This window comes from Salvelinus namaycush, chromosome 29 (genome assembly GCF_016432855.1).
Source record: "Salvelinus namaycush isolate Seneca chromosome 29, SaNama_1.0, whole genome shotgun sequence".
In the NCBI taxonomy this organism is placed as follows: Eukaryota; Metazoa; Chordata; class Actinopteri; order Salmoniformes; family Salmonidae; genus Salvelinus; species Salvelinus namaycush.
Genome location: NC_052335.1, coordinates 22,264,679 through 22,290,935, shown reverse-complemented (window position 1 = coordinate 22,290,935; position 26,257 = coordinate 22,264,679). Strand labels below are relative to the sequence as shown.

Genomic DNA, 26,257 nt, shown 5'->3' with positions numbered 1-26,257 from the left:
CCCTGAATGCTGATAGGCTGAAAGCTGTTGTATACCACGGGTATGACAAAACATTTATTTTTACTCTTGTAATTACGTTGGTAACCAGTTTATAATAGCAATAAGGCATCTCGGGTTTGTGGTATATGGCCAATATAGCACGGCTAAGGGCTGTATCCAGGACCAGCCCTTAGCCATAGTATAATGGCCATTTACCACAAACCCCTGAGATGCCTTATTGCTTAAATGTACTGCATTGTTGAGGGAGCTAGCACATAGGGCAAAATGCTTATATTTTACACCTGCTGTAAACTGTATGTGAAGAATACATTTGATTTTACATTTCGTCAGCAGACTAGCAGAAGTTAGTGTGAGTGAACTTGGCGAGAGGTGTGCTACTGGTGGGTTCTTGAAAAATAAGGGTAGGGTTGTAGAGAATTGAAAGACCATGAATGTAATAAGAAATCTTAGGTGCTGGCTTAAGGCCAGTAGCAACCACTACAGAATGTCTGGTCAGAACAAGGATGAGACGAACAAGGATAAGGGGAGTTTAATGGAAGATGTCCACATTCACACACATCTGACCACTCATGGTTCAGATAACTGAGACTCATGTCTAGTGAGAACTAGAAGTCGACCGATTATGATTTTTCAACGCCGATACCAATTATTGGAGGACCAAAATTAGCCGATGACGATTAATCTGCTTTTAATTTTTTGTTGTTGTAATAATGACAATTACAACAATACTGAATGAACAATGAACATCTTAATTTTAACTTAATATAATACATGAATAAAATACATTTAGTCTCAAATAAATAATGAAACATGCTCAATTTGGTTTAAATAATGCAAAAACAGTGTTGAAGAAAGTAAAAGTGCAATATGTGCCATGTAAAAAAACCTAACATTTAAGTTCCTTGCTCAGTACATATGAAAGCTGGTGGTTCAATATTCCCAGTTAAGAAGTTATAGGTTGTGGTTATTATATGAATTATGATGCGTTGACTTTCTCTCTATACCATTTGTATTTCATATACCTTTGACTATTGGATGTTCTAATAGGCACTTTAGTATTGCCAGCCTAATCTCATGAGTTGATAGGCTTGAAGTCATAAACAGCAATGCTTGAAGCACAGCGCTAAGAGCTGCTGGCAAACGAGGTAAAGTTTGAATGAATGCTTATGAGCCTGCTGCTGCCTACCAGCGCTCAGTCAGACTGCTCTATCAAATCATAGACTTAATTATAATATAATAAACACAGAAATACGAGCCTTTGGTCATTAATATGGTCAAATCCGGAAACTATAATTTCGAAAACAAAACGTTTTATTCATTCAGTGAAATACGGAACCGTTCCATATTTTATCGAACGGGTGGCAACCCTAAGTCTAAATATTGGTGTTACATTGCACAACCTTCAATGTTATGTCATAATTAAGTAAAATTCATGTTTCTGACTACAAAGCATGTTTCTGACTACAAAGCGTGTTGTGGTCATAGACTAACAAACTGAAATCCCGGGAATCAAGGCTGCTGACAGGCTGAACGAGATGTGGTGATAATTATTTTGTGTGACATTGACAAATAAGACACCAACAAAAGTGGGGGTCCTCTGAATGGGAGACTAAGCTGCCCGATTAGAACTAACCAGAAGGCATGGCTAAAATCAGCTCACTGAAGCTGGCCATTTTTAACAGTCCTAAAGATTGTCAGGATTTGGCCAGGATTGTTCTGGTTTTGGTCACTAGATGCCCCCATTGGGCTTTTTTGACCCTTTTGTTTTCCCTTATTTCCAGTTATTATTTTCATCTGTGCCTCGTTTCCCTTGTATGTATTTAAACCCTTAGTTTTCCTCAGTTCTTTGCTCTGTGTTTGAATGTTAGCACCCAGCCCCAGCCATGCTGTGAACTTTTGTTACTCCAGTTGGATTCTATTGAGGTACTCTGTTTTTGTTCTCGTTTATTTATTTTTTTATTTTTCTTTTGAGGTTTTTTCCCTGCTGTACTTACCACTTTTGTGGATTTACCTTGTGACTTGGAGGATATACCTTTTTTCTCTTGGATTTACTTTGACGTTGTGGATTTATATTTTTGCCTGAAGTACTTTCCTTTTTACTTTATTAAAACACCGTCTCAAGTACTGCTGTGTCTGCCTCATCTTCTGGGTTCTGCCGACTATTAGTGGCTCAGTTAGCTAAGTGACTGTTTCTCTCACCGGAGACCCGAGTTTGTAACCAGGTCCTGACAAAGATAGGATGTTCCCCCTCTGCTGCAGAACACATCAACTAGGATTTTGTGAGCTGGACATTGCTGTAGCATGGTGGTGGTGTAGCGTAACAGTGTTGTTTTTGTAAATGTAGGAGGATCTCCAGGCAGGGGATGTAGGAGGATCTCCAGGCAGGGGATGTAGGAGGATCTCCAGGCAGGGGATGTAGGAGGATCTGCAGGCAGGGGATGTAGGAGGATCTGCAGGCAGGGGATGTAGGAGGATCTGCAGGCAGGGGATGTAGGAGGATCTCCAGGCAGGGGATGTAGGAGGATCTCCAGGCAGGGGATGTAGGAGGATCTCCAGGCAGGGGATGTAGGAGGATCTCCAGGTAGGGGATGTAGGAGGATCTCCAGTTAGGAGATGTAGGAGGATCTCCAGGTAGGGGATGTAAGGAGGATCTCCAGGTAGGGGATGTAGGAGGATCTCCAGGTAGGGGATGTAGGAGGATCTCCAGGTAGGGGATGGCAGGGGATGTAGGAGGATCTCCAGGCAGGGGATGTAGGAGGATCTCCAGGCAGGGGATGTAGGAGGATCTCCAGGCAGGGGATGTAGGAGGATCTCCAGGCATGGGATGTAGGAGGATCTCCAGGCATGGGATGTAGGAGGATCTCCAGTTAGGGGATGTAGGAGAATCTCCAGTTAGGGGATGTAGGAGGATCTCCAGGTAGGGGATGTAGGAGGATCTCCAGTTAGGGGATGTAGGAGGATCTCCAGTTAGGGGATGTAGGAGGATCTCCAGGCAGGGGATGTAGGAGGATCTCCAGGCAGGGGATGTAGGAGGATCTCCAGGTAGGGGATGTAGGAGGATCTCCAGGCAGGGGATGTAGGAGGATCTCCAGTTAGGGGATGTAGGAGGATCTCCAGTTAGGGGATGTAGGAGGATCTCCAGGCAGGGGATGTAGGAGGATCTCCAGGTAGGGGATGTAGGAGGATATCCAGGTAGGGGATGTAGGAGGATCTCCAGGCAGGGGATGTAGGAGGATCTCCAGGCAGGGGATGTAGGAGGATCTCCAGGCAGGGGATGTAGGAGGATCTCCAGTTAGGGGATGTAGGAGGATCTCCAGGCAGGGGATGTAGGAAGATCTCCAGTTAGGGGATGTAGGAAGATCTCCAGTTAGGGGATGTAGGAGGATCTCCAGTTAGGGGTGCACATGCTCAATTCCTTCAGGACTCATTGGTTAAAAGAGAGTGAATCGCATTTGAGCTGTCCTGCTGAACTATGTCTAGGAGATACAGGATGTTTTCATCGCATGCAATAGGCCTATTGGACAGTCCTCTTGCTCAAGTTGGAGGCATCAGTACATTTGTTCAAATGAGCACTGTGAATGTATTGATATATTGTGGTAATATTTATTAATTGTGCTGCCTAAATCCTTTGCCTTGCATTTCAGACAGATTTGACTATACACTGTAAGTTGATATTTATATAGGCCCAAGTGTGTTTTAATGATAATTGCCCCGACTTTGAGTGGGTGTAAGTGTGTGTGGTATTTAGGCTTGGCCAGCTGATATTGTACCTTGGATGTTTGTCTTGGGTAGCAACTAGAAACTATAATCTATGTTGTGTAGTGAGTAAGCCATGATGAATGGCACAGTGATGAATAACACTAGTCATATTTAGAAAGGTGATAGGAAGGGCCTTGTTATCTTTAGTGTGCATCTGCTTATGTGCCTTCAGAAAGTATTCATAACCCTTGACGTATTCCACATTCTGTTGTGTTCTAGGTCAAATTCAAAATTGATATTTGACAAGGTGAAAACCATGTTTTTGCAAATTGATTGAAAATGAAATACAGAAATATCTAATTTACATAAGTATTCACACCTGAGTCAATACTTTGTAAAATCACGTTTGGCAGTGATTTACAGCTGTGAGTTTTTCTGGGTAAGTCTCTAAGAGATTTCAACACCTGGATTGTGCAACATTTTCCAATTCTTTTCAAAATTATTCAAAGTCTGTCACATTGGTTGTTGATTGCTAGACCACCATTTTCAGGTCTTGCGATTTAGATTTTCAAGCATATTTAAGTCAAAACTAACTCGGCCACTCAGTAACTTCACATTGTATTGGTCACATACCCTAACCAGAAACTGGGGATGGATGGCGGCATTCGCACAAAACTGAAAGCGCAAACCACCGCATTTAACCATGGAAAGAGGACATTCACTGTCTTCTTGGTAAGCAACCAGTGTAGATTTGGCCTTGTGTTTTAGGTTGTTGTCCTGCTGAAAGGTGAATTAATCTCCTAGTGTCTAGTGGAAAGCAGACTGAACCAGGATTTCATCTCGGAATTTGCCTGTGCTTAGCTGCATTTTGTTTTTTTTTATCCTGAAAAACTCTCCCCAGTCCTTAACGATTACAAACATACCCATCATGATGGCGCCAGAGGGGATGATTGACGTCTTATCGGCTCTTAACCAACCATGCTATTGTTTTTTTTTCGCGTGGTTTGTAACTTGTTTTGTACATAATGTTGCTGCTACCGTCTCTTATGACTGAAAAGAGCTGCGATTACTCACCGGACAGCTGATCGTCCTCACAGTGGCCGACCACGTGTAACAACACCTGCACAGGATCGGTACATCCGAACATCACACCTGCGGGACAGGTACAAGATGGAAACAACAATTGCCAGAGTCACACAAGGAATGCACCCATTATTTATATCTCTACTTTGCACATTCTTCCACTGCAAATCAACCATTCCAGTGTTTTACTTGCTATATTGTATTTACATCGCCACCATGGCCTTTTTTTTTGCCTTCACCTCCCTTATCTCACCTCACTTGCTCACATTGTATATAGACTTATTCTTCTACTGTATTATTGACTATATGTTTGTTTTACTCCATGTGTAACTCTGTGTTGCTGTATGTGTCGAACTGCTTTGCTTTATCTTGGCCAGGTCGCAATTGTAAATGAGAACGTGTTCTCAACTTGCCTACCTGGTTAAATAAAGGTGAAATAAATAAATAAAATAAATAAAATCCCTCCATCAGTGCTCAGACTGTCCGCAATACGCGGAGAGAGGCTGGACTGAGGGCTTGTAGGCCTGTTGTAAGGCAGGTCCTCACCAGACGTCACCGGCAACAACGTCGCCTATGGGCACAAACCCACCGTCGCTGGACCAGACAGGACTGGCAAAAAGTGCTCTTCACTGACAAGTTGCGGTTTGGAGTTCCCACATATGCTGAACACTTGTTGGCTGCTTTTCCTTCACTCTGCGGTCTGACTTATCCCAAACCATCTCAGTTTGGTTGGGGGATTGTGGAGGCCAGGTCATCTGATGCAGCACTCCACCACTCTCCTTCTTGGTCAAATAGCCCTTACACAGCCTGGACGTGTGTTGGGTCATTGTCCTGTTGAAAAACAAATGATAGTCCCACTAAGCCTGAACCAGATGGGATGGCGTATCACAAAGACACTGCGGTTGGAACCAAAAATCTCCAATTTGGACTCCAGACCAAAGGACAGATTTCCACTGGTCTAATGTCCATTGCACGTGTTTCTTGGCCCACGCAAGTCTCTTCTTATTGGTGTCCTTTAGTAGTGGTTTATTTGCAGCGATTTGACCATGAAGGCCTGATTCACGCAGTCTCCTCTGAACAGTTGATGTTGAGATGTGTCTGTTACTTGTTAAACTCTGAAGTGTTTATTTGGGCTGCAATTTCTGAGGCTGGTAACTAATGAACTTGTCCTCTGCAGCAGAAGTAACTCGGGGTCTTCCATTCCTGTTGTCCTCATGAGAGCCAGTTTCATCACAGCTCTTGATGGTTTTTGCGACTGCACTTGAAGAACCTTTCAAAGTTCTTAATTTTCTGGATTTACTGACCTTCATGTCTTAAAGTAATGATGGACTGTCATTTCTCTTTGCTTATTTGAGCTGTTCTTGCCATAATATTGACTTGGTCTTTTACCAAATAGGGCTATGTTCTGTATACCTCCCCTACCTTGTCACAACACAACTGATTGGCTCAAACACATTAAGAAGGAAATAAATTCCACAAATGAACTTTTAACAAGGCATACCTGTTAATTGAAATGCATTCCAGGCAACTACCTCATGAAGCTGGTTGTGAGAATGTCAAGCGTGTGCAAAGCTGTCATCAAGGCAAAGGGTGGCTATTTGAAGAATCTCCAATATAGAATATATTTTGATTTGTTTAACATTTTTTTTGGTTACTACATGATTCCATATGTGTTATTTCATAGTTTTGATGTCTTCACTATTATTCTACAATGTAGAAAATAGTAAAAATAAAGAAACCCTTGAATGAGTATGTGTTCTTAAACTTTTGACCAGTAGTGTAAATATTTGGATGAGCAATGTCAGAGCGGCATAGACTAAGATACAGTATATACATATGAGATGAGTAATGCAAGATGTAAACATGATTAAAATGGCATTATTCACGTGACTAGTGATTTCAAGTCTATGTATATAGGCAGCAGCCTCTAATGTGCTAGTGATGACTATTTAACAGTCTGATGGCCTTGAGATCGACTGAAAAACAGCTTTGATGCGCTTGTACTGACCTCGCCTTCTGGATGATAGCGGGGTGAACAGGCAGTGGCTCTGGTGGATGTTGTCCTTGATGATCTTTTTGGCCTTCCGGTGACATCGGGTGCTGTAGGTGTCCTGGAGGGCAAATAGTTTTTCCCCGGTGATGCCTTAGGGCAGACCGCACCACCCTTTGGAGAGCCTTGTGGTTGAGGGTGGTGCAATTGACGTACCAGCAGTGATACAGCCCGACAGGATGCTCTCAATTCTGCATTTGTAAAAGTTTGTGGGTTTTAGGTGCCAAGTCAAATTTCTTCAGCCTCCTGAGGTTGAAGAAGCGCTGTTGCACCTTCTTCACCACACTGTCTGTGTGGGTGGACCATTTCAGTTTGTCAGTGATGTGTACGCCGAGGATCTTGAAGCTTTCCACCTTCTCAACTGCGGTCACGTCGATGTGGATAGGGGGGTGCTCCCGCTGCTGTTTCCTGAAGTCCACGATCATCTTTGTTTTGTTGACGTTGGGTGAGAGGTTATTTTCCTGGCACCACACTCCCAGGGCCCGCACCTCCTCCCTATAGGCTGTCTCATCGTTGTTGGTAATCAAGCCTACTACTGTTGCATTGTCTGCAACTGAGTTATGAAGGACCGTTGTATCTTTGTAGTGATTGGGTGTGTTGATACACCATCTAAGGTGTAATTAATAACTTTACCATGCTCAAAGGGATATTCAATGTCAGATTTTTTTTATTTTGACTCCTCTACCAATAGTTGCCCTTTGCAAGGCATTGGAAAACCTCCCTGTTTTTTTGTGGTTGACTGAGTTTTAAATTCACTGCTCAACTGAAGGACCTTACAGATAATCGTATGTGTCGGGTACAGAGATGAGGTAGTCATTTAAAAAATCATGTTAAACACTGCACACAGATGGAGTTCATGACAACTTATGTGACTTGTTAAGCAAATTGTTACTCCTGAACTTATTTAGGCTTTCCTTAACAAAGGGGTTGAATAGTTATTGACTCAAGACACTTCAGCTTTTCATTTGTTTAAAATGACAAAGAAATTATTCCACTTTGACATTATAGGGTATTTTTTTGTGTGTGTGTGTGTGTAGGCCAGTGACTAAAGTGTAAATTGAATACATTTTAAATTCAGGCTGTAACATAAAATTGTGAATACGAAGTCATTTCCATGTCCAAGGTAGGGCTGGGCTCCATGTCTGAGTCAGTAGATCAGGGCTCTCCAACCCTATTCCTGGAGAGCTACCCTCCTGTAGGTTTTCGCTCCTGAGTCAGTTTTATCAACCACCTAATTATTAGAATCAGCGTGCTAGATTAGGAACCTACAGGACGGTGGCTCTCCAGGAACAGGGTTGGCGAGCCCTGCACTAGAGACTCAGTGAAAGAGTTATCTGAAAAACAATATTAAGCTCTGTTCCTTTTAACTTTGCTCAGATTATGGGTTGGCAGTGTGGGCCGTGGAGGCAGCAGTATTGCTGGAAGGCGGTCTTATATTTTAGAGGGCTCATTCATGGTTACACAGTTATCTTATATTTGAGCGATGCCGCTGTGTCCATTTTGAAATATTCTGTTTATTAGGCCTATTTTATAATACCATGTAGTGTAGATTCAATTGCTTTAAAAATCTTTATTTTTATCGCTGTTAGTTTAGTAAGCGTAGACCTGCTTCAGCAATCTTTTTTAATTCTTCTGGTTTTGAAGATTAAATAGCCCCTAGCCCAATTAAATAGCCCCTAGCCCAATTTTTGTTGCAGCCCCGGACAAACTCACCTGATTCAGCTCATTTGAGGGCTTGATGATAATTTTTTAAAATTTTTAATAATAATAATCAGCACTATATATACAAAAGTATGTGGACACCCCTTCAAATTAGTGGATTCAGCTATTTCAGCCACACCTGTTGCTGACAGGTGTATAAAATCAAGCACACAGCCATGCAAACTCCATAGACAAACATTGCCAGTAAAATGGCCCGTACTGAAGAGCTCAGTGACTTTCAACGTGGCACCGTCGTAGGATGCCACTTTTCCAACAAGTCAGTTCGTCAAATTTCTGCCCTGTTAGAGCTGCCCCGGTCAACTGTAAGTGCTGTTATTGTGAAGTGGAAATGTCTAGGAGCAACAATGGTTCAGCCGCGAAGTGGTAGGCCACACAAGCTCACAGAATGGGACCGCCGAATGCTGAAGCAAAGTCAGCACAAGAACTGTTCGTCAGGAGCTTCATGAAATGTGTTTCCATGGCCGAGCACCATTCACCATTCCCAATGCCAAGCGTCAGATGGAGTGGTGTAAAGCTCGCCACCATTGGACTCTGGAGCACATTTCACCATCTGGCATCATGACAGAATCTGCATTCCGTGTCTTGCTCAACACCCCAAATGCAAATGTCACGTTCCTGACCTATTGTTCCTTTTTCTTTTATTTATTTAGTTGGTCAGGGCGTGAGTTGGGGTGGGTTGTCTTTGTGTGTTTTGTCTAGTTTAGGGTGTGTGTATTGTTTAAGTTTTTTTTTAGTATGTATGGGGTTGTGTTCAGTGTAGGTGTTTAGGAAAGTCTATGGTTGCCTGATTTGGTTCTCAATCAGAGACAGCTGTTTATTGTTGTCTCTGATTGGGAGCCATATTTAAGGCAGCCATAGGCTTTAGGTGGTTGTGGGTAATTGTCTATGTTCTATGTTGCATGTGTGCACTTAGTTCGGTTTAGCGTCACTTTTGTTATTTTTGTAAGTGTTTTGTTTTTTCCTTCATTAAAAGATGTATTTTTCACGCGCTGCGCCTTGGTCCTCTCTCTCTTATCAAGACGATCGTGACAGCAAAGCATTTTCTTTGTTGACAGAATTTGATAGAATATCTTTAACTGAAAGGCTTTTGAGTATGTATCTTGATGTTTTGTATGTACAATTTAAGACCTGCTTCCATGATTTTGGCTTGTCAAATATCTTCCCAATACGTTTGAAATATACCAATTTACTCTGCAATTCCATACAAATGTCAGAATTGGATACACAATGCTCTAAATCATTTATAGTTTTTTATAGTAGTACGGCACACTTAAGTTGTGCTTTCCTTTCTTCATCTTAACTTTCCATGTGACGGCTATAGCAGACACCAATTGAGAATATGTATGAATTGTACAATAATCCCCATAGGTTCTACACAATGTTCCAAAATCAAACTTTCCATCCTTGTCCACAATGTTATTTTGAAAATAAATGTGTTTTTCAATAAAAGATTGCCAACAAAGAGGTTGTCCATCAATTTCAATATTTGTGTTGTACCAAGTAAGATGCTGAAGAATTTCCCCAGGGTTTTCGGGTGGATAGAATTGGAAGTATAACCATGACTTTATTGCCTCCTGGAGGAATGGAGATACATTGCTAAAAATACTTATTTTATTTTGGTAGAGACATTTTTAAGGGAAGTTAACTTACTGAAACCAAGTTTGGATTGGATTATAGTTTCTGTATCCAGAACGCCTTCAAGGTTGCAACCAGGGCCTTTAAATTAGTCAGTCTTAGTCCACCCTCTTAATTATTTATACATATGTTTTCTTAAAATTTTCTCTGGTTTATTGTTCCATATAAATGTACATATTTTCTGTTCATATTGTTTGAAAAAATGATCTTGCGACGGGAGAGACATAAGATAATTGAATTGAGACAGCTAAATAATGTATTAATATTACTTTTCAGTGTATGGAAAGATGTTTGACAAAATATTAACCATGGAATGGCAATCTTTTTACATTTCGCTTCAAAATGTAGGTCGTTCATGCATTCAGGCATAATGTATTCCAAGAACATTTATTTACTGTCCCGTCTGTCCATGTAGTTGGCACACTACGTGGTAATACCAAGTTGGATTTTTCTTTTAAAGACCCCAGTCTAAATCTTTGGTGAGGGCACTTGTGGAGGCAGCCTGAGGACAGAGATGGAAGGTGGTATCCTCTGCATAGGTAGAAATCTTGGTCATAAAACCATACATGTCTAATCCTTCGATCTCTATTATTTGCCACCTTTTATAGCTAATATTTCAATTCCAATTAAAAATAGACAAGGCAAGAGAGGCTAACCCTGTCTCACTGCTCTTGACAGTTTTAAACTATCTGAGATGTACCTATTATTTATTATTTTGCTTGCAGAGTCCTGGTATAATATCTTTACCCTATTTATGAGGTACTCGCCAAAGTTAAAGTATTTCAGACATTCATATAAGAAGTCCCATCTGATCTTATCAAAAGCCTTTTCAAAATCTGCAATAAACATAAGGACCGGTTCATTTGCTTTATCATAATAATACATCATTTCAAGACGCATTCTGATACTGTCTCCTATGAATCTCCCTGCCAAGAAACCGTTTTGATCATGGCGGATTATATTTTGTATCACTTTTCTAACTTTTAAGGAAATACATTTTCGACATTATACAGTCGTCACAACCAAGTAACGTGATGGGTCTCCAGTTTTTCAGTTTAATTGGCTCTTTATATTGAACTTTTGCATGTTGCTTTAATAATGAAATTTTTCCCTCGTGGTGGGTGCCGGATAGTAGGGGTTTCTGTAAAGAACATTTTATATACCTCAATTGGAATTCCATCAACCTGGTGACTTGCCTATTTTTGAATGATTCAATGTTATAAAGTAGTTCCTCCTCGATCAAACCTTGCTGCTCGTCAGTAAGTTTCGGGTGGGGGTGATTCTATATATAATCTCTGAGAATTCTCAGATTTTAGGGTTGTCTTTCTCTAAGGTGAACAGCTGTTTGAAATATTATATATATCATTGGGAGATGACAATGTCATTCTCTCTCAAATTCGTTTTGATATATTTTTCCTGTCAACATTTCTCTGCTGTAAATACATGAAATGTTTGGAGCATTATTCACATGTTCTATCCATGTGGCTCCAAACCTCTCTAGCTCTCTCTGTTTTCCACTGAGTAATTGTAATGTTGTAATTGAATCTTTAGAAGAATTGTCAATTAGTTGGTTTAGAGTGATCATTTAATCTGTTAAAAGCTTTTTTCTTGGCCAGAAACCTTTTCTTTCTCTTGATGATTAGCTGACAAGTTGAATCAGGTGTGCTTGTCCATGGCTACAACAAAAGGTGTACTGTTGGGGTTACTGTAGGACTGGCGTTGGGAAACTGCTCTAGCTCATCATGAACATCCAGTCATGTGTCAATTTTGCCTACACGTGTGTGTGAGTGAATCTGTGCATTTAGTGTGTTTTTAGAGTAGAAGCAGCTGTGTGGTTACTGTTGTTGGGAGCTGGAGACTGCTGGCCCTCTCAGCCAGCTGAGGACAAATGCTGCCGTGTATGTGGTCCATCAATGGCCTGTTACAATGCCATCACACATCCTTAACGGCCTGACTCGGGTTTAATCCAGCATCTAGAAGGATTGGTCACAATTCATCACTCAGACAGCTGCTGGTCCTCCATAATAGATTGTCTCCAACTAAATCTCTTCCAATCACAGTTTAAGAGTACAGCATAGTCCCATCAATGACAATCACAGTTTGGAGGGACTTAGGCTCCCATATGCCGAGCAACAAAGCTTGCAGTCATGTGTGTGTAAAACAGTTTTGGTGCACGATTAAAAAGAGATACTATTTTTATTTCTCAACTGGTAATTGAAGCTCGCCTCCCATTCACTATTCAACTGCAGGCAACAGGCTATCAGTGTGTCACCCACCACTTTACAATGTGAGCTGAAGGCAGTATGCATTTTGAAAATATACTTAATGGTTTGAAATCTGAATGTTTTATTTCATATTATGAGGCATGTCTTACCTCGCTTCAAAGTAGCCTATAGGCTAAATCCTACCACGGAAACGGGAGGCAATTATTTTATAAAGACTTCATAGCTGGTGCGTGAATGTCGGGAAGCTTACAATGTATCCTACCGTACCATTCTGCGTGCCAGTTCTGATTTTCAAATGCGCATTTTCGTGGATGAGCTTAATTTCAATAATAACGTTTTCATTTTTCAAAATCATTGTCTGTGAGGTTAATCATAAACATATATTTTTTTTACTATTGTGAGATCACCAGCCTCTGCCGTTAGCACACATTGATACACCGTGATCCATTGGCGGCTAAAGAAATTATCGCATGGAAATCATAGCCTGTAAACCAATGCAGGAGTAGGCCTATAACTTCCATTGCTCTTTCACGCTGAGGATTGGTGATTATCAAGGGGGAGATTGTTGGAAAGATTTTTCAAATTGCTTACTGTGAGGAACTATAGTTTTGAAATACACTGAGTGTACAAAACATTAGGCACACACACACACACACCCAATCCATGTCTCAATTGTCAAAAAGCTTAAGTCTTTCTTTAACCTGTCTCCTCCCCTTCATCTACACTGATTGAAGTGGATTTAACAAGTGACATCAATAAGGGATCACAGCTTTCACCTGGATTCACCTGGTCTTTATCATGGAAAGAGCAGGTGTTCTTAAGGTTTTGTACACTCACTGTATGTAATGGGTAATTATAAAACATTTCTATTAAAGGGCGAACAATTCACACAGTGTAAGCGCACGAATTGGCAGAAGACAGCTGAGCCATTCTGGAGAGAGACTCACCTATATCTTCGCCAAACACCCCTCCCCTTGTCTCAACATTTTAAATTATACTCGAGACACGTTATCTTCAGACATATTTTAGATGCTTTTCACTGACGACCGCAACTCAATAATCAGCTAGGCCTATTGCCACGCAGGCTTCCTGAATAGACATAGGCCTATTGCCACGCAGGCTTCCTGAATAGACATAGGCCTATTGCTACGCAGGCTTCCTGAATAGACATAGCCTATTGCCACGCAGGCTTCCTGAATAGACATAGGCCTATTGCCATGCAGGCTTCCTGAATAGACATAGGCCTATTGCCACGCAGGCTTCCTGAATAGACATAGGCCTATTGCCACGCAGGCTTCCTGAATAGACATAGGCCTATTGCCACGCGTGCTGCCCAAATTGAGGGCTTCCCAAATAGTCATAGGCCTACAAGCTTGCGATTTGAAACAATCAACAGCAATTTTTTAAATGAAGGTAATGATCCTCAATTCCTCTGGGGCTATGTCAGGCTTTCTGGTGAAGTATTTTGAATGATTTTATTTATTTCTGTATAGACAGGATTCATTATATACACTACCATTCAAAAGTTTGGGGTCACTTAGAAATGTCCCTGTTTTTGAAAGAAAATCAAAAAAAATTGTCCATTAAAATAACATAAAATTGATAAAAAATACAGTGTAGACATTGTTAATGTTGTAAATGACTAATGTAGCTGGAAACCCGCTGATTTTTTAATGGAATATCTACATATGCGTACAGAGGCCAATTATCAGCAACCATCACTCCTGTGTTCCAATGGCATGTTGTGTTAGCTAATCCAAGTTGATCATTTTAAAAGGCTAATTGATCATTAGAAAACCCTTTTGCAATTATGTTAGCACAGCTGAAAACTGTTGTCTGATTAAAGAAGCAATAAAACTGACCTTCTTTAAACTAGTTGAGTATCTGGAGCACCAGCATTTGTGGGTTCAATTACAGGCTCAGATTAAAATCTCTGTTAGGAACTTGAAAGAGGGGGAGTCTAAAGATGCAACAACTAGGATGGGTTACTAATATGACTGGAATTGTGCCTTTGGCTCTGGATAATGAAAGAAAGTTGATATGAAAACCAATAGAACAGGAGCGAAATGGCATAGGGGTGGGTCCAATAGGGAAGTACATGGAAATACATTTGCCAAATGTACACTACCGTTCAAAAGTTTGGGGTCACTTAGAAGTGTCCTTGTTTTTACGGAACCGCTATCAGGTGTGCTGTTTAGAATAGTGATTTACAGCAAATTGCATTTTGGAAAATGTTTGAAAATTATGTTTTATTGGCTGCTTCATTACAGGAGTTGCATGTTCTGTTAAGAAGCATTACCATAATCTAAGTATGATTTCTGTTATTCTGAGCACCGTGGGTGGATGCCCTAATGGGTTACTCATCCAATACATATGGGTCCGGTGAATTTCTCAAATTGCCAGTAAATTAAAATCTTCCCGGTCACGTTGTCCGGACTCTCACACCCCTCCCCTCTTCATCACAGAGCGAGCGCAGCATTCAGCCTCTCGTTTACACCCTCATTCACTCACTCCATCTCAGGCGGTGTGGAAGCTGTGCTGGATTTTACCACTCATCCGTTTGCAACGGAATAGAGTAGGGAGTGATAGAGAGGGGAAAAGAGATATAGGGAGCGGAGAGGATCGGCCATGGGGCAGTTGTGTTGCTTTCACTTCTCCCGAGCGGAGGAGAAGATCAGTAAGTGTGTGTGTGTCTGTCTTATGGTTTGCATGTGGCTGGGACTCTAAATCAGATCTATAGGAGAAATAAAGGGGCTCATAATTGTATTGTGTGTGTGTGTGTGTGTGTGTGTGTGTGTGTGTGTGTGTGTGTGTGTGTGTGTGTGTGTGTGTGTGTGTGTGTGTGTGTGTGTGTGTGTGTGTGTGTGTGTTTGTGTGTGTGTGTGTGTGTGTGTGTGTGTGTGTGTGTGTGTGTGTGTGTGTCCATAATTATGTTTGTATTGTGTGTGTGGGTAAGTATGTGATTTTGTGTGCGTGTGTACTTGTATTTGCACTTTAGGTCTCATCTTGGCGTTGCGGAGGAGTTTACAGTCCAACACCGTGCACATGCCATAAATGTGCGTGCTCCTGTCTCTGTAATTAGTGTGTAGATGTGGACTTGGGGCTGTCTGTCAAAGTGACAGTTTCTCTTTCTAGAGCTGCTGTGCGTTAACAGCCTCTCCAACAATGGACATTGCAGCACTCTCAGCACTGGCAGCTCCCATGCTGCCAACCAATTCATTTTTCATTTCTCAAGACATTTTTATGAGTTGGTCCAAAGGTCTGGCCAGTCTGGCAAAGCTAGGTTAAATTGGGATGTATTTTTTTGATTTGGCAGGATTTTCTGTCTGCATTCTTTCTCTGTCTCCAACTCTATGCAGCCCTTTCTCTCTGAAACACTGCAGTCAGAGAGATTGCCTTGTTCTGAGAGCCTGTTTGCCCTACTTCTAGCTAGGGGGTGAGGGGGAGTGAGAGAGGGAAAATAGAGGGATGGCGAAGGGAATGAGAGGGGTGAATAGGTTTGTTGTAAGAGGTCAGATGCTTGTTGGGTGATGACTGACGTCGCCACCCCTCGTGAGCACAGCTGGGTGCGAGAAGCGTGTGCTCGTTTGGCCGCTGGCTGGCCGTGTGAATACTGTATTTTCCATGGAAAAAGGGGCTGTCTTTTGTTCCACCAGCACAAACTGTGAGCCCAGAGCCTCTGACAACCCCGACAGGGCTACATAATGGCTTTGGGATTTTAAAAGGCAGCATGGCGGAGAGGGGTGGGGTGGTGGTAAGAGGGGGGGATTGTACCCAGCTAGAGCTGATCGGTATGCCTGTCCTTCACAGTGCAGTTAGCAGCCACTGGAGGAGAAAAGATGGGGGAATGACTCAGAACAAAGACACACACACAGAAAATCAGTGCTAGTTGCCTTATTTGTATCTGTGATACAATTCTCATTTCAGTGTGTTCTACGCTGCATCCATATTGTGAGAGAAACCTTGATTGGTTTCTTGCTATGGCCTAATGGCATTGTTGTCCTGCTTGTTGCTGCCTGTCTGCACTCCTCTCTGTCTGTCTTTCTGCTTGCTTTTATGTAGCCACTGTGCCCTGGGAAAGAGGGCACTCCTTTTCTCTCTTGCCATTTGTTCTTTACTCCGTCTCATACTGGATGTTTTATTATTATTTAATTTTTTTCACCTTTATTTAACCAGGTAGGCTAGTTGAGAACAAGTTCTCATTTACAACTGCGACCTGGCCAAGATAAAGCAAAGCATGTCTCTCTATCACACACATAGCCTTTGCTAACCTCGTTAGGACAGATTGGAGCTGAGACCCAATGACAAACTTGTCAGGCCACCAGGTCCCCTTTCGCCTCATTTCCCTCAGATGACCTGGTGGTTTAGGAGGAACTCTCCTCTCAGGATCTCTCTAATGGAGCTGCCCTTTCCTCAGGAAATACCTCCAGGCAGGCTCCACCGCACAGCTCCCCCTCCCAGGGATGGAGGAAAACAACTTACATTTCTGGCATTTCTAATGAAATGTCTGGCCACAAGAGTGGAGGAGAGAGGGCAACAGAGAGACAGACTGAGTGAGTGGTGTTCTATACCTGCATAGTTCAATACTCTCAAACTCATTCTAATGCTATCGCCATGATTACAAGCCTAGGCGAGACTGGGTTTGGGCTTCCCTCGTCTCAGTCCAAATGAAAAGGTGAACCACTTCTCTCTCTGATACGCCCTGCTGGCCAGCTCTGGTCAGCCTCTCACACTGTTGTGGGTGATGATGGAGCATTTACTGCTCTCATAAGGTTGTGCAGCAGCTAATGGAATATAGTTTAGCCTCTCAGGCTGCTCAATATTCTAGCTAGAGTGGAAGAGAAAAAGTCTGTAGTCTACGATGTTCAGGTTTGGTGTCAGTCAACGCAAAGCTGTCTCCTCTAGGTGTGATGTATGCATACCTAGAAATAGAATGACTAGTATATAGTTCTATGGATGTATGCATACCTAGAAATACAATGACTAGCATAGAGTTCAATGGATGTATGCACAACCTTATATGTATTGTACACTGTGTCTCTGTTCTGAGGACTTCCATGGTTCAAAGTGCTCTCTCCTGCCTTGATTGAGTTATGTTTTTCTTCACGCTTCTGATAACTAACTTCTCCACGTGTCACTCATATAACGGCGCACTCTTTATTCTAATCTTCACACTGTAGGTTCAAAAAAAGGTAATTACTTTGCAGTCTAAAGAAAGCTAATTATTTATCCACCTTTGCTGTAAGTATTTAATTAAATGTCTTTGGAGATGGAGACTCATCCCTAAGAGAAAATAATAAGCTTAATCTGTCTTAATCGGACTACTTGATTCTGTAACACAGTGGTCCTCTGAGTACAAGACCATAAAACACCACATAAATCAAATGTGTGAAGTATTATGAGTACTTTTGAAGTACTATTTCAAAATGAGTGTTGACATTTATCAAGCTCAAATCATTCAGTACTACAATCAAGGTATGCTCTGTCAATCAATCAAAATATGTATGGCCAATCCAAAAAATGAATAGGCTAATTGACACACAAAATCCTCTGATTGTGAGAAATTGAGTCTGATTTGAGTTGAGAAGTGCTATTCTGTTGCTAAATGGCTATTGTTTGTCTTGCAGATTTTTTTCAGAGCGGGCCTTGGGCTGCTCGGACAAGTACGTGCCTCTCTGTCTCTCAGTGGGCTCTCTGAGGCCCAAAGCACCATTTCATTTAATGCACTGTATTCTCCCTGACTCCCTCCCTTGACATGCTATTGTGTAACTAGCTGACTGACTCACAAACACTACTGGAGCAACAGCATGAAAGATTGATAGCAGTGTTTGTCCTGCTTTAGTCTCAGCTAGCTGTGTTCTCCCTGTCAATACCCAATCCCCTGTCAATCTAATGCACAATCCCAACTCTAACACACTGGCAGACTGTCACTGATACAATAGCTAACAAGAGAACATTACTGCAGGCACTGAATATCTCATGCAACTATAGCCACAGTAAATTCACAGATTCCCTTAATAACAGGTCACTTAATTTCTCAAATGTACTTCCCAGTCTCTTTGTGAATGTGCTTTGATACTGTATGATCTTACCATCACTACTAACTGATTAACTTTGAGCCTTGAAGAGCTTTTAACCAAGGGGCTCTTGTTGTGTTGACAGAAGTTGACACTGAGCTGGAATAGAGCAAGGGTAATATAGCCTAGAGCTGCTAGGCTGCATGGTGTGAGTAGTAACAGGGTAGTGACGCTAGCTGTTATGGTGTCGTTGGTTGTATAGGTGTCAAGAGGGGTCCGGAGCCTAACGATGAGGAGCTTGTGAGCCTGAGTAAGAGGCTGGTGGAAGACGCCGTGCTGCTGGCCGTGCAGCAGTTCATGGACGAGACTCAACACAACGGGGCCGCGTCATCCGACCCGGCGCGGCCCTCAGACAACCTCAACACTAACGCTGTCAAAACAACCGACACCTGTGCCAGCAGCAAGTGACCCCAGCCAATTCCCCCAGGCAGCACTGGACACTAACCAGTCAGGCAGGAACTCAGGCAGTCAGCCAGCCAGCCAACCGGCCCAGGAGCCAATGGGCAGTACTGTTACTGGATCAAGCCCAGTTGAGGTGTTTTACTAGAGAAGGAAGAAAGGTTTTGGGGGCAAAACTCTGGATTGAGTGTGGACTCCATATGCAGTTTTTTGTGTTCTTGATTTTATGTACCTGATTGTCACCAATGCTCAAGGCAGCCTCGCGCCACACAATCTCTCCTGTCATGTCTGTCAGTCCATCTGTCTAGTGTGGACCTTTGTTCATTCTTGATTTATCTATGCCCTGAGAAAAATAGTTGGCCTTCTGAAGGAAATTTCTGTTCTGATTAATTTGCTACGTGAGGTGTGGGTCGTTCCAACGCTCAGAGTGGAGCTGACATGTCACCACACACACTACAGACTGATCTTGGTTAGGTTAGGCTGTACCTCGGCCCTCCACAAGGTGCAGTCAGTACAAAGACATTCACCGTCTTTCTACTAAGCTAAAACAAAACAGCACTACAAAAGGAACTGCAACTCAAAAACCTGAGACCAGGGAAAATGAGCTCATCTATGCAGTTGGAGAATATGCTGTGACCTATGTTTACATGATCCTGTCTCATCTGTGCTGTATGTGGCTAAAACTTGAAAAGGTAAATGAAGAGTGGGTCCCATGTGCTACCTGTGGTAAAATATGAATTTTAAAATATGACAAAAAGGTTGACCTACCAGCAATGAGGATCATGTTAGGTTCGTGTTTGTTTGTTTGTCCCCTGTAGGAGGGGCTGGTGATGCAGCAGGCCTGGTTAGGAAGGCCCAGTGCACACACAACCAGTCTCTGTCTCAGAAACTACAGGACATAAAGGAGCATCTATCCCAGCTGGCTGTCCGAGCTAGCATCCGCCGGGAGATCTCTGGCACCTGACTGACTGAACACTCCCAGCTCCCACCAGCAGTGCGGAGACAGCACCAAGGAACTACAGATACTGTAGTAGGCTAGTGTCCTACACACAGTAGATAGATACAGTGTGTTCGGAAAGTATTCAGACCCCTTGACTTTTTCCATATTTTGTTAAGTTACAGCCTTATTCTAAAATGGATTGAATGTTTTTTTTCCTTCATCAATCTACACACAATACCCCATAATGACAAAGCAAAAACTGATTTTAAAAACTTTTTGCAATTTTATAAAGAATTATAATAACTGAAATATCATATTTACATTAGTATTCAGACCCTTTACTCAGTACTTTGTTGAAGCACCTTTGGCAGTGATTACAGCATCGAATCTTCTTGGGTATGACGCTACAAGCTTGGCATGCCTGTATTTAGGGAGTTTCTCCCATTCTTCTCTGCATATCCTCTCAAGCTCTGTCAGGTTGGATGGGGAGTGTCGCTGCACAGCTATTTTCAGGTCTCTCCAGAGATGTTAGATCGGGTTCAAGTCCGGGCTCTGGCTGGGCCACTCAAGGACATTCAGAGACTTGTCCCGAAGCCACTCCTGCATTGTCTTGGCTGTGTGCTTAGGGTCGTTGTCCTGTTGGAAGAAGAACCTTCACCCCAGTCTGAGGTCCTGAGCGCTCTGGAGAAGGTTTTCATCAAGGTTTTCATCAACTTTACCACGTTCATCTTTTCCTCGATCCTGACTAGTCTACCAGTCCTTGCCGCTGAAAAACATCCCCACAGCATGATGCTGCCACCACCATGCTTCGCCGTAGGGATGGTGCCATGCAAGTCCTTTCTCCCCTGATTGCTCAGTTTGGTCGGGTGGCCAGCTCTAGGAAGAGTTTTGGTGGTTCCAAACCTCTTCCATTTAAGAATGGTCCATCATGGTCCATCATCACTGTGTTCTGTGATCGGCCACTGTGTTCCTGGGGACCTTCAATGCTGCAGAAATGTTCTGGTACCCTTCCCCAGATCAATGCCTCGACACAATCCTGTCTCGGAGCTCTACGGACAATTCCTTTGACTTCAGGGCTTGGTTTTTGCTCTGACATGCACTGTCAACTGTGGGACCTTATATAGACAGGTGTGTACCTTTCCAAATCATGTCCAATCAATTTAATTTTACTTTAGTTTGGTGAATCTTTTTTATCTCTATTTCTTGAACTGCATTGTTGGTTAAGGGCTTGTAAGTAAGCATGTGACAAATAAGATTTGATTTTGAATCAAGTTGTACAAACATCTCAAGGATGATCAATGGAAACAGGATGCACCTGAGCTCAATTTTGAGTCTCATACTGTAAATAAAGTATTTCTGTTTTATATTTAATACATTTGCAAACATTTCTAAAAATTTGTTTTCGCTTTGTCATTATGGGGTATTCTGTGTAGATTGAGAAAATATTAATTTAATCTATTTTAGAATAAGGCTGTAACAAAATGTGGGAAAAGGGAAGGGGTCTGAATACTTTGCTAATGCACTGTACCACAGAACAAACACAACAGGAAGTACACACATTTTTCCATGATTAATTTTATATATTTTTAAAGAAAATGTTTAATTTTGAAAAGAGTAGAAAGAAACTAGTTGGGGGAAAAAAGCACATTGTGAAATTCAGTTTGTATTTTTTTTTTCATGCTTTTAGCACTATGCATAAAATACCACTTCCAAGTGGCTTTAATAAAGACAGAGGCTCTTCACTGAGGCTTGTGTTTTATGTTTTTGTTTATCTTTTGCATAATTTCACCAGAATCTTAATATATGCTTTGTGTCACAGATGTGTCATGGGATGCTACAACATTGTCTGCTGCCTTGCTCATGGTCTCAACAGTCGAGATGTTGTTCTATGTACCAGGTGTGCTGGATGTCAACTACTGTTTGTGTTTCATGTCTAGCCACAATGAACAATACAAAAATCATGATATGAAGATTGATTTAACAGAGTTTGTTTCCCATGTGGTTCAGTGAATCTGAAGCCATGGGGATGTGGGTTTTAGATTATTTGTTTTTATTTAACCAGGACAAGACCCTTGAAGTTAGAAACCACTTTCTCAAGGGGGACCTGGGATCTATGGTGTCTATTTTGGGCGATGGGAAGGTTAAAGGCAAAGATCTCTCACTCTTAGGTGCTGTGATGGAGAGCCTTGTGTAATGCACACTGCACCCTTATATTGGGATTTCCTCGCAACAGATGGGTCAGTGACTTCTTCTTGTATTTTTAAAGCATCTGCCTCAAGCTGTGTTTTTCAGTTTTTTACTCATATGCTTCTATTTTTGGTCTTCGCCCTCAAAGCTCCCGTTCGCCTCAGCTCTGGATCCATCTGCCAAAGCAGGACGAAAAGACAAAGGAGTGCACAGCGTGAGCGGATAAGGATTGGCAGGCTGTGGGCTGAAACTATACTTATCATTTTATGAATCTCTGGTGCTGCCTGCTCCGATCGATACACGCTCCCTGCCAGAGCCACTACATGCTTAAATAAAAAGGGGCTATCTAGTACCTAAATGGGTTCTTCGGCTGTACCCATAGGGTTTTACATGGAACCCAAAAGGGTTCTACCTGGGGAAAAAAAGCTTCTACTTGGAACCAAAAACAGTTATCCTATGGGGACAGCCGAAGAACCCTTTAGGAACCCTTTTTTTAAGAGTGTAGTCTTCTCTTCAGACCAGTCTTTATCGTCATAAACTCCCCTCTACTCAATAGCTCTCAGTATGATATGATCACTGCGTTGAAGCCATTGGGTTGTTCTTGAATTGTGGAGGTATTTTCATCCCTTGGCTTTGTAATCATAAAAATGTAAAGACAATTACACATCATACATGTTTTTGTTTATATTTTACGCTGTTTATCAATGATAAAACATAATACATAAAACATAAGTCCTTTATACTGCAAAACTATGTTAATGCAAATTGTCTTGTGTAGAGTTGTTGTGAAATGTTTTGGGGATTTAGAGAGAGATCTATTATTTAGAATTCTAGAAAGTGAACAAAAGTATTTAATATATTGTATAGATCAATAAAAACAAAAGGCTATTAAAATACCTATTTTCGGCTAGTATAATGTCTGTCCCTCAGTTTTATGTAATTGGTGTTACCATCTTGAAAATCACAACAATTCTCTCCAGTGGAAAACTATCAGGGGAGGGGTCTATATTAAAGAAAATTGTTAGCTAATCACACCCTTTTAATGGCATAGTTTCCATTGACAAGTGTGTTTAAAACACAAGTGTCACTTGATTTGAATTTAAATGAAGGGAAATAACATTATTTAAATGATCTGATTAATCATTTTGTGCAAAGTATTTTTAAAGGCTTAATCACCTTAGATTTGACCATCTGTGGGCTCCATTTAAGAAAATCCTCAACTTAAAATGTCTCATGTTACTACTGATACTAGTGACACAATGTTAAAAAAAACATGTTAAGTCATTAAAGAGGAACTGACAGCGTTTGAACTATTTTGCAGATATGAAACAGATAATCATATCAGTCAAAAATATAAAATTCCCAGTTTATGCTACAAAACCAACTTCATAAGAGGTTTTAAAATAGGTCTTGTTTGCCTCAACATTCCATGATGTACACTAAGGAATTGTTGGCAGAATAGATTGATTCAGTTCAATGCATGATTAATATAATTCACCAATGCGTTTCTTGGTAGTCCCAAAAAATATTGCTATCAGGTTGTAAATCACAGCTGGCCTGATACATTGTTTGCTGCCTACATTCAGGATGCATGGTTTCAGTTTAAATGGCTCAATATTTTGTATCACGTTTGAAGGTAAGACCCAGGTGCAGACAGTGTCGAAGTAACAGAAGTTTATTAAATCGAACACAGGCAGGCAAAGGTACAGGACGGCAGGCAGGCTCAAGTCAGGCAGAGGTCGGTAATCCGGAGTAGTGGGGCAAAGGTACAGGATGGCAGACAGGGTCAGGGCAGGCAGAAAGGTAAAAACTGGGAAAACTAGAAACAGGAACTATAGACAAGACAGGGGCAAGGGGGTAACCACTGGTAGGTTTGATGAACAAAACAAACTGGCAACAGACAAACAGAGATATAAATACACAGGGGATAATGGGGAAGATGGGGCGACACCTGGAGGGGGTGGAGACAAGCACAAAGACAGGTGAAACAGATCAGGGCGTGACAATTTTGGACAAAAATGACAATACAATCAAACTAGCAAGGGCAATGATCACAAGTCAGTCATAACATGGCTAATAGGCTAGCGTATCTATTTATGTAGCAAGCTAAAAACAAACGCAGCCTGACATTAGCTGCTAGGAGGATGTCATGTCATTGAAGGAGTGGGTGAGTGACTTTTCCCCCTCATCAATTTTCCTTGGTTATACACAGCTAGAGGTGCAGGTGTCATTTGGTTAGCTAGTAAGAACTTGAATGACTGTTATCCAATTAGCATATAGTATCTCTTGCATTCGCAAATTCACTTTTTAATTTTTTACAATTTTTTACAAAGCTAGTTGAGAACAAGTTCTCATTTACTACTGCAACCTGGCCAAGATAAAGCAAAGCAGTGCGACACAGAGTTACACATGGAATAAACAAACATACAGTCAATAATACAATAGAAAAAGTCTATACACAATGTGTGCAAATGAGGTAGGATAAGGGAGGTAAGGCAATAAATAGGCCATAGTGGCAAAATAATTACAAATATAGCAATTAAACACTGGATTGATAGATGTGCAGAAGATGAGTGTGCAAGTAGAGATACTGGGGTGGAATGGAGAAAAATAAATAACAGTATGAGGATGAGGTGGTTGGATGGGCTATTTACAGATGAGCTATGTGCAGTGATCTGTGTGCTGCTCTGACAGCTGGTGCTTAAAGCTAGTTAGGGAGATATGAGTCTCCAGCTTCAGCAATTTTTGCAGTTCGTTCCAGTCATTGGCAGCAGAGAACTGGAAGGAAAGGCGGCCGAAGGAGGAATTGACTTTGGCTATCTATTCCGATTTCAGAGCACTCTCATCTGAGTGTGCCAAAGCACAGAATATCTGGTGAATTTACGAACGCTCAATATCCACTGAATATGACCGGTGTCAGTAAACGTAGGCAAAGAAAGTAATAGTCAGGAATTCTCTAGATAACATATAAACAGCCTAACCAGCTCTGCACTTGTGTCTGGAAGTAGCTAGCTAGCAAGCTTGCCAACTTTAGCCAGTTAGATTTGGGTGCTTGGTTGGGACAAGCTGCAGAAGGACGAGTAGGCTACAATTCCCCATCGTTTATCGGTGCAATTTTGGCGACCAACCAGCTGAAAAGGTTTGGGTTTATCTAATGTTCCTTCATAAGATGTCTCTCTGGTTAGCCTTAGTTGTTGATCTTGTTGTTGTTGATGTGCATAACTGAGGGAAAGAGCCTACATTTTCATGGTTGTTTGATCAATTGGACTTTAAAGTTCCCAAATGTAAGAGGACTTCCGTGGTGTTTACATATTTGCAGAAATCTATTCAGGAGTATTTTGTGGCTTTTGGTGAATGCGTTCTAATGATCTAAAGTCGCACTGTTGCAACTGCCTGTAAACACACAGTCCAGTTCACAGTGAATGATGGCAGGCCCGTGTGCAAATGGCTTATTTGCATATAGCTCTCATTGGCTATGGTGCACCGGTCTGCGTAAACTGGTCCTGGACGAGACAGATGTTTTTATTAGGTTTTATTTACTGCAGTGTCTATTAATTATCCAAAAGCACAGCTGCTTTCACACTCTATTGCTATATAATTTTGACAAATGCTTTTAGTATACAGTACGTAACAAACATTCTAAGAATTTATGAAAACGTGAAAATGACCATATCTAAGTGTCAAATGTTTTAAAAGTGTCATATTCTTCCTAGGGGTGTATATGAACAGATTTTAATAAGATGTTGCTAAAATGCTGTCAGTCCCACTTTAAGCTGTCATATTAGTTGATTTAGAATGGGAAGATGTACCTAAATACATTAAATGTTTTCTATGCCATGCCCAAATGACTCTGCAATTCAAGAATGACCCCACTGTCTGTCAATCATAACAGCCACACACAAGTTAAATGTGTCATGTTATGATATCAGTCCCAGAACAATTTATTTCAGTATATTTGTAATCCATGTTTGAGTGAAGTCAGAATTTAGTATTTCATTGTTATCTGGTGGCTGAATTCCACTGTCGATACTAGGGTCATATAAATCATATAGCAGACATTTGCTCTTTACTCTCTACCTTTTCTCTAAGATTGTGTTTTATGCTGCTTTACAGCCCTATGCAGAAGAGACCATGTGCATCTAACCCTGTGAGCCATGTGAACTGTCAATCATATGTCCAAAATAAAAACAATTTATTTTAATGCTTGGAAAATCACCTCCATCCTCAACGCTATTATATC

General features: G+C 41.5%; 1 protein-coding gene across 1 annotated transcript in view; it reads left to right on the top strand.

Moving 5' to 3' along the window:
• Positions 1 to 20,006, top strand: part of LOC120023895 (A-kinase anchor protein 7 isoforms alpha and beta-like) — a 45,741-nt gene extending 25,735 nt beyond the window's left edge. The window contains exon 2 of the mRNA XM_038967996.1: positions 18,694 to 20,006. Within this exon, the coding sequence (XP_038823924.1) occupies positions 18,694 to 18,899 (206 nt within the window). The 3' untranslated portion in view covers positions 18,900 to 20,006. The remainder of the gene's footprint in view (positions 1 to 18,693) is intronic.
• Positions 20,007 to 26,257: the final 6,251 nt, after the last annotated feature.